A 14,213-nucleotide genomic window follows, 5' to 3' on the forward strand; every position below is an offset into this window, starting at 1 on the left:
ACACTACTAATCAAACATAAGAGCAGAATAAACATATTTCAAGACATTCAAGGCCTCAAAAATTATGTTTCTGATACACTCTTTTTAAAAGCGATTGAAACAGACACCACACCGAAATGAGAGAATAACTCATGATTTCACAATCTTAGTAAGTCACGAGATCCCAGGAAAAAGAGAAAAAAAATCTAAGAGACAGACAACAGTACTCTTCAGGACAGTGGTGAAAGGACATTTCAAGCATTTCACGTTAACAGCTGGACAGTTGGCCTAGAGAGCAAACCAAATGGAAGAGGGTTTTTCAATACAATATGATATGATACATAGTCAGAATTCCTTCAATGTAATATCATTGTTAGAATTCCTAAAGTGTTTATATTAAGAGATTTACATAACAAGGGAAAGGATGGGGTTGACTAGTTTTAAGGTACAGAAGACTAAGCAAAAAAAAAAAAAATTTTTGATTATTATTAAATTCATTAAATCCAAAGAGAAAATGGTGTTCAGAAAAATAAATCAAATAATAGCTCAGCTCTGAAGAACATGTACCAAGTCACAATAATATACACCCTAAACAGAAGTCTAGCTAAAACTGTGATACAATGAAAGGACGGAGAACGAGAAGAGGTTTGCAGGTGGGTGAGGCATGAAAGAGCCGAATCCTCACGTCCCATAGGAGGAAATGCATCTAGAATACCTCCAACAGAAACATCAAGCATCAGCCATACAGGAGTGTTATTTGGCCACAGGAATGCAAATGTTAAAAGGAGCAGTTAGAGTAGAAAGAGCTCCGCTGGGGTCTTGCAGAACTGTTTGACTATTTAAACCACGTACACGCATGACTTTGATAACAATTAAAAACTACATGTAAAAACCAGACAGCAGCTGCCTGGTTTGTACAGACTGCCTACCTACAGTCTAACAGAAGGGATGTGTTGTAAGGGGTTAATACCACAGCCTCAGAAACAGAGAAGAATGGCATTCCCAGTACCAGTCAGAGTCACGCAGCATAAGATACCATGAAGACAGATGTAAATTAACTTGAACACTATTCGTCATGAACAAGAGATAAAAGTCCTTTTGATGCCATAAGCAAAACATTATGCAGCCAAGAACATGCAAATGTTGACCGCAGGAAAAACATAATTGGGGTCTTGTTGTGAAGCGGGGGAGGGAGAGAATGGGCACCCTAGAAGCGCAGATCACGGGGCTCGGAAGAAGTGGGTAACTGTGACCCACAGGATGAACTCATTGGCAAGCATCATCCCCTACTCGGGGTCCAGCCAAAGGGTAATTCACCACCCACCTTGGGAAGAAGTTCCCTCTCCTTGAACACAAAAGCATGAGAAGTGAAAAGACCACGAGCTGCTTATTAAGTCTCGTGACCAGCTCCCAAAATCAACTGAGGCCATCTGCACAATGGCACCCCAACATGCTTTGACATTGACTCAGGTGGTAGAACAGACTTTGGTGGTTTGAAAATTATAAATTCAAGACACTGGAAAATATAAGTTGAGCAATAAGGTAAGCTACAAATTCATGCAGACAGCTTTGTTTTGAATCTAAGAGACAACTTAAAAACTCTTCTTTGTAAAAAGGCCCTCATCCACCAGTTATACTTTTCCAAAAGACTTGCTAAGGGAGAGGGAAAGTAAAAGGAGGAAGACAGCACATCATGGCCAGACATATTTCAACAGTGAGTAATAATGCACTAGGTCAAAATGATCAAGTATAGCTTAGGAATCTTAAAAAGTCATGATGGCCTGGGAGGATTAATAATTCTCTTGCAGGATGAAAAGCAAAACTCCCACCTGCTAAGATAAGTGTCCATCTAGAGGAAAACTAAATTCCTGTACAGGAAAATGGCAAGAACATTACTGGAAGTTTGGGGAAACAAGACAATATTTTACCCATAGGTTCTTTTTCATCTGAAACAATCAACAGTGTATATGATTTGTATTTCATTTGAGGACAGTGTAGCAGAAGTACCAACAAAATCCTAACGAAAATATGCCATTGCTTCCTTGAGTTTCCATTTGGCAGGTCAAAACTCCTTTGAGGTAGGAAGTACACAATTAGGGTCTCACATTTACACTGTGTTGGTGAATCACAAGTGTGACACTGAAGAGTCAGTCATAATCACCCTCACAAAACACAGAGAAACAGGCCTATTTCCGACACTCAAATACGCCTGTAAGTTATCTAAATACATTGCTTTCTCTAAGAACTATGGTAAATGGTTAAGACAGCATTTTCCCAATGTGTTAAGTGACAAATAACAATCTACCCTCCCTTTCTGAAGGTCACTGAGTTACAGTAAATGAATAAGAACGATCATGGGTTTTCTAACTATACACACATAGATTTACTTCCGTATATATTTAAAGATTTACCTCATTAGTTCCTAACACCACTTATTACAAATCTAAGAGTGATTTAAAACCACCAAAACGGATCTAAAGCCTCAAAGAGAAACCTGAGTATGTGGTCCCTCTGGAGGCCTGAAGTTTGGTCATTTTTTTCTCTCCTATTTTCACTAATTTTAATCCGATTTCTCCACAAAATTTAGAGGGAGGCCAGTTCAATTATTAAATATTTCATTTCACTAAGCATAACAATGGCTCAAGGGAGAAGGGTTCATCCTTTCAGATTCCTCCAAGTCACACTAGAAAACATAATCTCTCTGGAGAAAATATTATAAGCAAGATGTGCATATTTCACAAAGGATACGTTCGATATGATGTGTCCTACCATAATGTTTAATTTTGATGTTAAGCAAAAAGAAATACATTTTTATACTAATTTGGCAGGGAAGAGCATTAACTTTGCTAGGAAATAGGTACAAACTGAAGACAGAGCTTCAGAAGACAGCCTATTAAAATGACCTTGAAATATCCTCCGTAGATTTTTTTTCTTGGCTCTACAAAACTGCCAACCACCTATCTGAATTCAGCCCCATCATACTAGCAGAAGAAAAGCCAAAGCACAATGAATCGTCAGGACGCAATTCACTATCATGAAAAGCAGAAAATGAGGTAGACTCCATTTTTTTTTCCAGTCAGCAGTTTGGCACAAAATGGCCCAAGTGCTGCTCTGATCCCCAACAGACCTGAGTTATATAAATCTAGATCAACTGACAAATGATAGATAACATACTTCTGGGTGGCTCTCTGTGAGTATTCCCGCAGCTATCAGACACAGTCTTGCCCACCAAATGAATCAGAGGCAAACCACTTCAGTGGTAGAGGCAACCTTTCCAGTCCAAAACTGAAAACTGACCGTAAGGGCCAGTTTACTCGCTGAATCATGCCTGCTCTTGTGCAAGACATCCTTGGGCCCTCTCCTGGCGTTGGAGCTCAGCTACCGTGAATCAGCGTCACACTAAGAAAGCTGCCGAGTTGGAGATCCAGGTCTGAGATTAACACATTCCCTCAGCGGGCAGGCGATGGCAAACTTTCCTTCACCTGACAGTTGGGCATACATTAAATATTATCACATTACTAGGCGCAACAATAGCTTAACTGTAACTAGGTTTCTGATTAAGTCCTTTGGAAATCATCGACGTCATTTATGTTTTTCAAGACGGCTTTAAACAATGAGACAAAGAACGTACGCTGGTTGTAGCACCTTGCATTGCTATCTGCTTCCAGATTTCAATCCACATTGTGTAGTGGGGACACAGTTTGTAAGAGGGCTAAATATAATAGAAGGAGGTGGTTCAGACTATACTTATACTTAGCTTTTGGGGATGAGTCAAGGATGCAAAAGATAAAAATAAAAAAGAGTATAAGACAGAAATACTATACAAAATAACCGTATCTTTTGGTTTTTAAAATATTTTTTAATTTTCATTTTTTTAGTGGGAATGTGAAGCTTTCTGGCAGGTAGCATTTTAGTCCTTACTGTTACCTAGTGACTCTTGCAATCTCTTCTAATTCAAATGATCTATTGTACTGAGAATTCTTTTCTTTCTACATGGCTACACTTGCTACTTACATAGTCACAGCATTGCAAGAGAACTTCAGCTACACGCATTGGCTGAAAATGCCAAAGGCATGTGATATAGCTTATCAATTCAACAATTTAGCACTCGATGACCATTACATGGCATTCTGCTTCCTAATCAGCTATGAGGCCTTCAAAAAGATATTCAATCATCCTTTATCTTTACACATGATACTTCCTTAAATATTTTTCAGTCACTCTCCTCAGTGTCAGTCAACATAATAATTTCATACCATGTTTCATATTTTTAAAAGTGTCCCTATTGGGACTTCCTTGGTGGTCCAGTGGGTAAGACTCCGTGCTCCCAATGCAGGGGGCAAGGGTTTAATTCCTGGTCGGGGAACTAGATCCCACATGCATGTCGCAACTAAGAGTTTGCAGGCCGCTACTAAGAAGCGCACATGCCGCATCTAAGACCTGGCACAGCCTAAATAAATAAATAAATAAATAGATTAAAAAGTTTCCCTATCAATTTTTGACTCAACTGCTCTTAAAACCAAGAGGATTTCTATATAATTACGCAAAACTGATTAAATATTATAAAAGATTTAAAAATTCTGTACACAAAAAGAATGGGAAGATGAACATAACAAAAAGAAGTCACTCACATATAGAAATTGTACCAGCCACCATCAAACTGGCTATATCACTTTTCTTCCCACGATAAAAGACACTTGAAAATATCCTGAGTTTTACAGATATTTAGGGCAGTAAATTTAATTCGACTTTCTAAATTCTGAAAAGGCTAAAACACTTCAATGTCTTCCCTAATTTACTCTTCTCTTAGTTTTACTATCTTGGCTTATGAACGTTTTCTTAAAAACACAAAGAAAGCAAAAACCAAATGCAAACGCTGATGTTAAAAACAGTAAAGTTTATCAACTGCCTTCATAGCCTCACATGACAGTAAGGCAACCTGAACAGGTATAATCATCCTCATTTTGTAGATGAAGACACAAAGCTCAGACAAGTTAAATGACTTGTCCAAAATCAAACACCTAAGTAACCAGTGGTTCTGAGGCTTGAATGCACACCTTCAGATTTTACAGTCAGAGCTCAAAAGACAGAAATTAGTGAGGTTAGGTGGAAACAAAGATAATCCCAATTCCTCTTTGTGGAATTAATTAAGAAATTTCAGCTAAAATTGGAGTCCGGGCAGGCCTGTAGGGGGAGCTCTTATACCCTGCCATGCACCATCAATTACTCCAAACAGGAAGATACTTATGCCTTCCTCTCTAGTCTCCAACGGAAAGGTGTTGCCTACTTAACTATCCAGAAGGAAGAAGAAAACTTCTTTCCACCTAACCACAGCCCAGCCAATAAGAGAATGTACCAGACCAACCTATGAGTAGCCTTCATACTTTGGACTCCCAGCTTCCTCACATGGACTGTTGGGTTATTATAGCTCCTCTCAACTACCCTCTTTTCCCTATAATAGCAAGTTCCTCTTCCTTGTTCTCTGACTTGCCCCATAGTTCACATACCCCGAACTGCAATTCCTCTGGGCTCTTCCCGAAGAAACTCGCTTTTGCTAGTAAAATAACTGGCTGTTGTATTGTTAAACTTGACATTCACCAACCTTATATTTTGATTAGAACTTTAAACACACATTTCCCCCAACCCCGTCCCCGCCATACACACACAAACACACAACACTACCTACCCCTTTTCCGAGTTTTGAACCGCTGGCCTGTTAGCACTGGCTTCTGATGCTTATTCATAAAATTTCTGAAAACAAAGAAAATAAGATTAGGCACTTCAAATAAGCAGTTGATATAATATATAGCTAATAAGTATATGTTTGACTTCACCCATACTAAATATACTTTTAAAAATGAGATAATTGTAACTACTGAACTAGCAAAACTTTTAAAGTTTAATAATATCTAGTGTGGACAAAAGACACAAGGAAAATAACCACAGACATAAACTTTGATATAAAGGATAAACTCCATGCAATACTTTGGGGAAGCATTTGGTGAATATCTATAAATATTTACATGTGCATAACCTACGGTCCAGCAATTCCTTTACAAGGAATTTGTATAACTTTTCCTTTACAATTTATACCCACACAAGTATGCAAATATACGTGTATGTGTATATATAAAAGGATTTAGCTGCAACATTGTTGGATGCATAAAAAAATGGAAGTTGAATACTCATAAACCTATCTAGTTCAATAAGTTGTAATAAGCCATCAAATGGAACTACGAAGCTTTACAAAATAAATTATATCCAATGTACTACATATGGCCCTGCCTACCTCTCTGATTGTTTCCTACGTATACCTCTTCCCATCATTCACTGCTCCAGCCACATTGCCCTCTTTGCTTCTTCCAGTGGGCCAGAGAAGCCATTCACGTGGCTTTAACTCTCTGCACTCACTCAAATGCCTCCATTTCAGAGACTTTCCCAGACCACCCTGAACTAACAAGGCTCCTTCTCTCTCTCTCCCTCTCATCTAGCTCTATTTCTCTTCATAGCTCACAGCAGACCCTGTCATTTCATTAGCATCTGTTCGCCATGGTCTATTTCCCCCAAGAGTAACATCCATGTGGGTAGGGATTTTGTTAGGTTTTACTCAATACTGTATCTTTAGCACCTAAAACAATACTGAGAGTAAGCATTTAAATTTAATAACTAATTGTCAAATAAGCTGTTGCACTGATATGGAAAGATGTTCAAGTAAAATTGTTAAAGGAAAAAAGCAAGTTGAATGAAAGAGTGCAAAGCATAATTTTTCGGTTAAAAAGGGGGGTACATGTAATATTTCCTTTTCTAGGCAAGGAACATTTAAGAACGATACAAGAAACTGTTAGTAAGCTTTTCATTTGTTTGCTTAACCTCAGAGGATGAGTATTTGGGTATTTTAAATTCTCCTATTGGATTTAATATATAATTAAAAATATCAAAAATGATCTTTTAAAAAAGTGAAAAATCTGCTCTAAAAGACCTTTTACAAACTGAGAATAACCTTGCTGGCATAAATATTACAATCTGAAAATATGTCTAGATTGCCTAAATTATGAGGACCAAATGATTAAGATAATGTCAAGCAAATTATTTAATTAACTTTCAAAGATTTTTAAAATTGTGATTTGAAAATGTCTAGATTTTCTCCATTACTTATACCATTAATTATATCTCAAAATTTTTAAAAAATCCTCAAGAATGTGGAAAAATTATTATTCAATTTATGTACTAAAACTTTCTTCCAACCCCATGAAAAAAGAGAAACTTCTATTTTCACATAGAAATCAATCTGTTTATCATTGAAAACGTGAATCACCATTTTTAAAGTGAAACTAAAAAAACATGTTTTAAATAAAGTAACAAAGCCCCAAAGTAATATCTTTTATGGTTTAAGTAGAGAGAATTTTTATCAAACCTATAAGGTGAACTTACTACTTTCTGCTTGGAGATATAAAGGTGACTAAGCCGGATTCCAAGCCCTCAAGGAACACAGAGCCCAGCAGAGATAAAATACAAACATCTACAGTACAATGTGACAGGTGAAACAACAGCGGGACACACCTAGCTAACCAGTATAGAGAAGGGATTGATTGCTGTATGTGTATGGGGCAGCAGCTGCACAGTGAAATAACTACAAAAGCAATAACTTTAATCAATGAAATCTCATTTCATTTGAAAGATGTTGGAAATAGAGTTTCTAATGCATTATTTATATTCACTGCAAAACTCTTTCATTCAGAATTTTCCCTGTTGGAATTTTCAACAGATTCACTCTATACCAGCAAACATTTCTATTGGAGCACAAGTAATGAATATACGTGTGTGTGTGTGTGTGTGTGTGTGTGTCTGTGTGTGTGTGTGTGTGTGTGTGTTCTCCTTAATGTTTCCACACCTCCCAAAACACAACAAATACCAAAATACCATACAAAATATTTTCTTGGGTTAGCGAAGAAAAATATCTGTTAAAGAGTTTGGGTCTCCTACCGAGATACAAAACCAAAAATAGAGCCTGAAACTCCTCCAGGAGGTGAACAAGCAAGGAAGGAGTTTCCTTTTTTGCCAAAGATGTTTTTATTTTAGAATTTAAAAATATTTTTAAAGTGGGAGCCCCCTCTAAAAGACTTATTTTAACGTCTAGAATATAAACATATAGAATTCCCTAATTAACTCTACCTTTACACCTTGTTTCTATTTTCCTGCTAATGGGGAATTACTACCAAACACAGTCTACACTGGAGAGAATTACTCTATTTTAAAAATTCTTTAGCTCTGTTTATATTTTCTTTAGTTCTAAATACAAAAGTTTGTTTCTTCATAGCCGAGTTATGCAGGCTTATTTTACACAACCTCAATATAGTCTACGTGGAAAATACTAAAAGAACACATAAACATAAAAAAAGTATGCAAAGATTTTGACACACACAACATCCAAAATAAACAAACACAGAGACTCACCTACTGGTATTGAAAGACTAAATGAAGATATTCTGTTCACCAAAAGTCTCTATCGTTTAGCTGTTACTATTTGGAGTAGAGGCTTGGCTTCCCTCTAAATTTAGCTCTGGTGCTACATTATAATCTGCTCCAGTGAGGGTCAGCCTTTATAAGGCACTCACTGAAGCTCTGGCTGAAGAAGAGCAAGGACACTTTGACTAAGAAACTGTGCTGGCTTAAACCTGGGAAAGTAACAAAGGAAGATGACTAAGAAACTGTGCTGGCTTAAACCTGGGAAAGTAACAAAGGAAGACTAACAAAGGCAGTTCTCTTAGGCCAAGGTCAAAAGCTCACTCTTTTTTTTTTTTTTGCGGTACGCGGGCCTCTCACTGTTGTAGCCTCTCCCGTTGCGGAGCACAGGCTCCGGACGCGCAGGCTCAGCGGCCATGGCTCACGGGCCCAGCCGCTCCGTGGCATGTGGGATCTCCCCATACCGGGGCACGAACCCGTCTCCCCTACATCGGCAGGCGGATTCTCAACCACTGAGCCACAAGGTAAGCCCAAAAGCTCACTTTTATTAGAATGCATTACAACTTACAAGTTGAAATCAACTAAAATCATGATGATTTCGCTTCCATAGAAACTATAACCCAAACACTCACATAGAAAATAAGCTCATGGGACTTCCCTGGTGGTGCAGTGGTTAAGAATCTGCCTGCCAACGCAGGGGACACGGGTTCGAGCCCTGGTCCGGGAAGATCTCACATGCCGCAGAGCAATTAAGCCCGTGCACCACAACTGCTGAGACTGCACTCTAGAGCCCACAAGCCACAACTACTGAGCCCACGTGCCACAACTACTGAGCCCACGTGCCACAACTACTGAAGCCCGCATGCCTAGAGCCTGTGCTCTGCAACAAGAGGAGCCACCACAATGAGAAGCCTGTGCACCCCAACGAAGAGTAGCCCCCACTCGCTGCAACTAGAGAAAGCCCATGCACGAAGACCCAACACAGTCAAAAATTTTAAAATAAATAATAAAAATAAATTATTAAAAAAATAAAAAGAAAAGAAGCTTATGTCCCACCAAAATGAAAAAGCTCCACGGCTTAAAATAGAATTTTAAAAAATTGTATGTAAAGTGGTAAAACAAAACGGATTCAAGTATTTCACACGTCATCTAAGAGACTAAATTTCTTGGATAGTTTAGAAGATAAAAGAAGGCCATAAAAATACTAAAGCGATACAATCAACCAAACAATAGAAAGCAGGTACTTTATTAATGAAATAAACATTTTTCAATCAATTTCTATTTAAGTCTAAATGGAAAAGTTTAATTGAAAGATTTTTAAGTCTAACATATTAGATAAATATCGCCCCACCTCACTTTATTTATCTTCTAACTGCCCTCATGCTCTTTTCATATTCCACCCCTTACTCCCAACCAGACTCTGGGTCCAAGTGTGACAATGGGCCAGCAGCACTGAAGGGTCTCATGGCTACTGTGTATTAATTCTGCCACTTGCCCTGCCCACCCTGAGTAGATTGACACCTTGAATGATGTCTTCCCTCGTATTCTTCCTTAATTCTCTCCATTCTGGAAAGTGTCTGACCTATCACAGAAGGCCATACCTTCTAGTTGTCCCTACTAGTGGATGCCTGTTCTCAACTAGTAATCAAGCAATTTGGCCTGATACTCTATTCTTGCCTGTTCTTCTGGTCTGGCTCATCTTTGAAGTATGATAATCTGCCTTATGTAAGGCATTTAATATTACTAATATATGCTACACATAAAATAACTATGCTATTCAAACAACCTTGACATTATAACTATGGATACTCTAAAGTGGAATCAATCTTATTTTATAAAGGGATAGAAAGAAAATATTTTAGGCTCTGTGAGCTACATGGTCTCTGTTCCAACTACTCAGTTCTGCTGTTATAGCCTGAAAGCAGCCATAGGCAATATATAAATAGGTGGTCATGGCTGTATTCCAGTCAAACTTTATTTACAAAACAAACAGTGGATCAGAATGGGCCCCCAGGTTGCAGTTTGCCAACACCCATCCTGGAGAGGTGTACCCAACAGAACTATCTGTGACCGTGAAAATGTTCTATATCTGCACTGTCTAATATGGTAGCCACATGTGGCTATTGGACCCTTGAAGTGCGGCTAGTGTGACTGAGGAACTAAATGTTTAATTTTATTTAATTTTAATTAATTAAAATTAAAATTGAAATAGCCAACGTGTCTAGTGGCTATTATGTCAGGCAACCCAGTTCTAAAGCATTCCCTACGGCCCAACACACAAACTTGATAAAAAGGTGAAAACACACTCAAAGGATAGGAATTTTTTAATTAATATTTTTCAAATAAAGTAGCTCTGCAGAGCATTTTGCCCAAATTTCAAAACTATGTGGCTATAGCAGGAAAGAAAAGAAAAAGTACCAAACTTCAAAGTGAAACTCTCTTTGTACCGTCAATACTACTTAAGACAATGGGAAGAGAGAGACTTCCGATTCTAAGATAATAAAAATTATAGGGCAACAATATTATCCCCAAAGTATAAAGTGTGTCATAAAGATGCAATAACACCAGCACACAAAACGCAAAATATAACTGACCCACTTTACTGCAACGTTCTCAGGATGTACTCTGTGTTTAGGAGTAAGTTTCAAGAACTACCTTTTATTCTATATTTCAAATGGGTAAAGTAATTTACCATAAAAGAAAACTAAAAATTGCCCATAATTATAAACTATTCTCCTTTCCATTAAAGCTAAAACTGCAAGAACAAACATCATAAACTCCTGTACAAAAAGTTGTCATATCTAGGGATCGTTTGGGTTGATAACATTGTAGCATCCTTCTCTCAAAAGAAAAACAAAATTAAATTGCTCTGTGAAACTTTAAATTATGAACATTCTAAAGTGATAAGCTAAATATTTGCCTATAATTACACTACACAATTTTGTTGTCCAGAATAACATTAGCTTGTTCAATATCCTTACCATGATTTTGTAACAGCCTCTCTGGACTCAAAATCACCCAGCCTCTACAACAAACTTCGCTATAGCTCCTAGAAAATTCTATCTAAGTTTCAGTATTTATAATAACGGAAAAAACATTAAAAATTTAAAATAACAAATAGCCTACCTATAAAAGAAAAATGTTTCTAAATAAATTCAAATATTTCTTTAATACAAAAATATTACTATTATATTCATATCCTCTTCATTCTTATAATTAATGATATAAAAGAACAAAGATATCTTTCTTAAAAAGCACAAAACTTAAACTATAGTTCTCTCCTCAAAATTTTACAACAGTAGTATGCAACAAGGGACATTAATGGTAGGAACTTAAATTGTGCTAAGCAACGACCTTTTAAGAAAGAGGGATCAAAGCCCAAAGGAATTGTGTTGTGAAAAAAAGTACACTGAGTTAACTATATTCATTTAAATCTGCCTTAAGAAGACATAAAAGCATCGTGATTAAATTTTCATTATGACATTTCCAAATTGATTTCACTTCTTAAACTTTATCTTATTTTCGAATGATTCTTGCTTCCCTGTAAATAAAAATATTCCAGAAATTACATTTTAAGTATTAATGTACAACCTCTTCACTGAAATAAAGACAATTACATAATGTCACTTATTTCATCTCAATGAAGTTATTTTCAAAAACTTTCAAGAAGTATAAATTAACTCCGAAATAGTTTCACTCTGCTTATCAATTCATGCCATCTACTCAAGGGACTCTGTAAGCAGTCCCTGGGGCAAGCACATGTCCTTCTCTGGGCCCTTCCACTTTCCCCATTTGGGATCTCTCCCAGGCCCTTCCCTTCCCCCAGCAACTGACCAGCCCCACTCAGCTTCCCAGATGGCCTAATCTTGCTGATGTCATTCTTATGTCTCAACACTTTGAAAAACACAAACACACCTTCAACTACACACACTGTACATACTTTGGCTTTTAGAAAACTCATTCCTCAAATGTAACATTTCAGGGTATCTTAATAGCAAAATGTCTTAAAACCTCTGTTCTAGTTAAGACCCTTCGAACTTCTGTCTGCAAGACAACAGGATAGTGATGACAATTGCATACCTACAATATTTCAAGTTGTAAATTCAGAGAATTTAGAGGAAATGGTGGCATGAAACAGAGGAATATCCAATGATTAAATGTCTAGTTGTGGTTTAAATATATTTATTAATTTATCAAGTATTTTAGAGCGGGCTTATTGTGTATCAGGCACTGTACTAGAGCACTGGTTTCACTCCAGGGTTAATTTTGTTCCCCAAGGGACATTTGGCGGTGTCTGGAGCCATTTTTGCTTATCATGCTGGGAGAAGGGGCTGCTCCTGGAATCTAGTAGGTTGAGGCCAGGGATGCTACTCAACAATCTACAATGTTGTAGGAGAGCCCCCTACAACAAAGGGTTATCTCGCCCAATGTTTCAATTGTGCCAAGGTTGGAAAGCCCTGCATTAAAGAGGAAACAAAGGTAAGCAAAGCCAGAGATGGGCCTTGCTCTCAAGAACTGAAAATTGTGCACACAGGTCTAAACACATCAGAGCAGCAACCAGGCAGATATTTCCCTGAAAGACTTATTTCTGTTTGCCAAACATTAATGTCAATTGTAGACAAAACAAATGCATCACCAAGTAGCTCTGGCAGGGAGTGATAATGGGGAGGGGCTACGTATGTATCGGGGGAGAGGGTATATGGGAAATCTCTGTACCCTTCTCTTAACTTTGATGTGAACCTAAAACTGCTCTAAAAAAAAATTAAGTTAAAAAAAAAATCAGCAGGGAGTGGTGTCAAATGCCAGAGAGCATTCAGTTGATTAAGGCTAATTTTGTATCAAACACAAAACTGATGGGAGTGTTTATGACTATCAGTACAAATAGAAGAGTAGAAGATAAGTTATTATGGCGAGGGGGACTGAAGTCTGTTCCTCTCTTCTTAGCATTGTAATCAAGGAGGAGAAGATGACAGAATCTTCTGGAAAAAAACATAACACCCTAGACTGGTTACTAGTGGGAGAATGTTGCTTTGGAGCAATGGCTTTTACAAAACATGGGAATGAAACTCAGGAAGTTCAAAGGTGGTGATGGGCAGGAGTCCAAATGTCTTCTCACTTGTGAGTTCTCTCAACCAAGCCACTCCGGCCCCCATCCTCCCAGGAGGGGACCTGCCCAAGCCAAGCCTGTCTAGCAGATGAAGCTTTATTTGAAAGGCTGCACACACGCAAAAAGTTACCTACCATACACATGCCTATTTCACAATGAGGACAGCATGAAATGGATAGAAATGCCCAAGCATAGCCTGGGACTTAATCGGACATAGCACACTGATGATATGAAACTGTATTCCCAGATACAATTTTAAAGGAGTGAATTACAGAAACTCAAATTGAGAGAGAGAGAGAGAGAGAAGATCAGTGCCACATTACAAACTTTCAAGTATACTTTTTCAAAAGGCTTAAAATCATTCATTTGCATTCATTTATTAAACATACCTCTATCTGGTACTGGTCAATAGGGATGCAGATGGGACCAATTAGACAAAATACATAGACAAGATGCATGGTGCTCACTTTCTAGCAGGTGAAGTTTGACCCAAGCACTGCACAGAAAAACCTGGCAGTGTGAGTTAAGAAGAAGTGATGGTCTCCGGTATGTTAAAGTACATCACATGATGAATTTGAGTTGCAGTTGTGTTTATTAATGCTTTAACAATCAAACGTGTGTTGCATTTTTGTTTTTTTACGTTTTAACTTATAATGGATATCCA

At 37.7% G+C, this 14,213-nt stretch overlaps 1 protein-coding gene across 5 annotated transcripts in view; it reads right to left on the reverse strand.

Moving 5' to 3' along the window:
- BZW2 (basic leucine zipper and W2 domains 2) overlaps nt 1-14,213 on the reverse strand; it is a 58,662-nt gene that overhangs the window by 34,365 nt on the left and 10,084 nt on the right. For all 5 annotated transcript variants that reach the window (XM_033863007.2, XM_019928171.3, XM_019928186.3 and 2 more), the window contains one exon: nt 5,666-5,730. In XM_033863007.2, the coding sequence (XP_033718898.1) occupies nt 5,666-5,730 (65 nt within the window). The remainder of the gene's footprint in view (nt 1-5,665; nt 5,731-14,213) is intronic.

This window comes from Tursiops truncatus, chromosome 9, assembly GCF_011762595.2.
Source record: "Tursiops truncatus isolate mTurTru1 chromosome 9, mTurTru1.mat.Y, whole genome shotgun sequence".
Lineage (NCBI taxonomy): Eukaryota > Metazoa > Chordata > Mammalia > Artiodactyla > Delphinidae > Tursiops > Tursiops truncatus.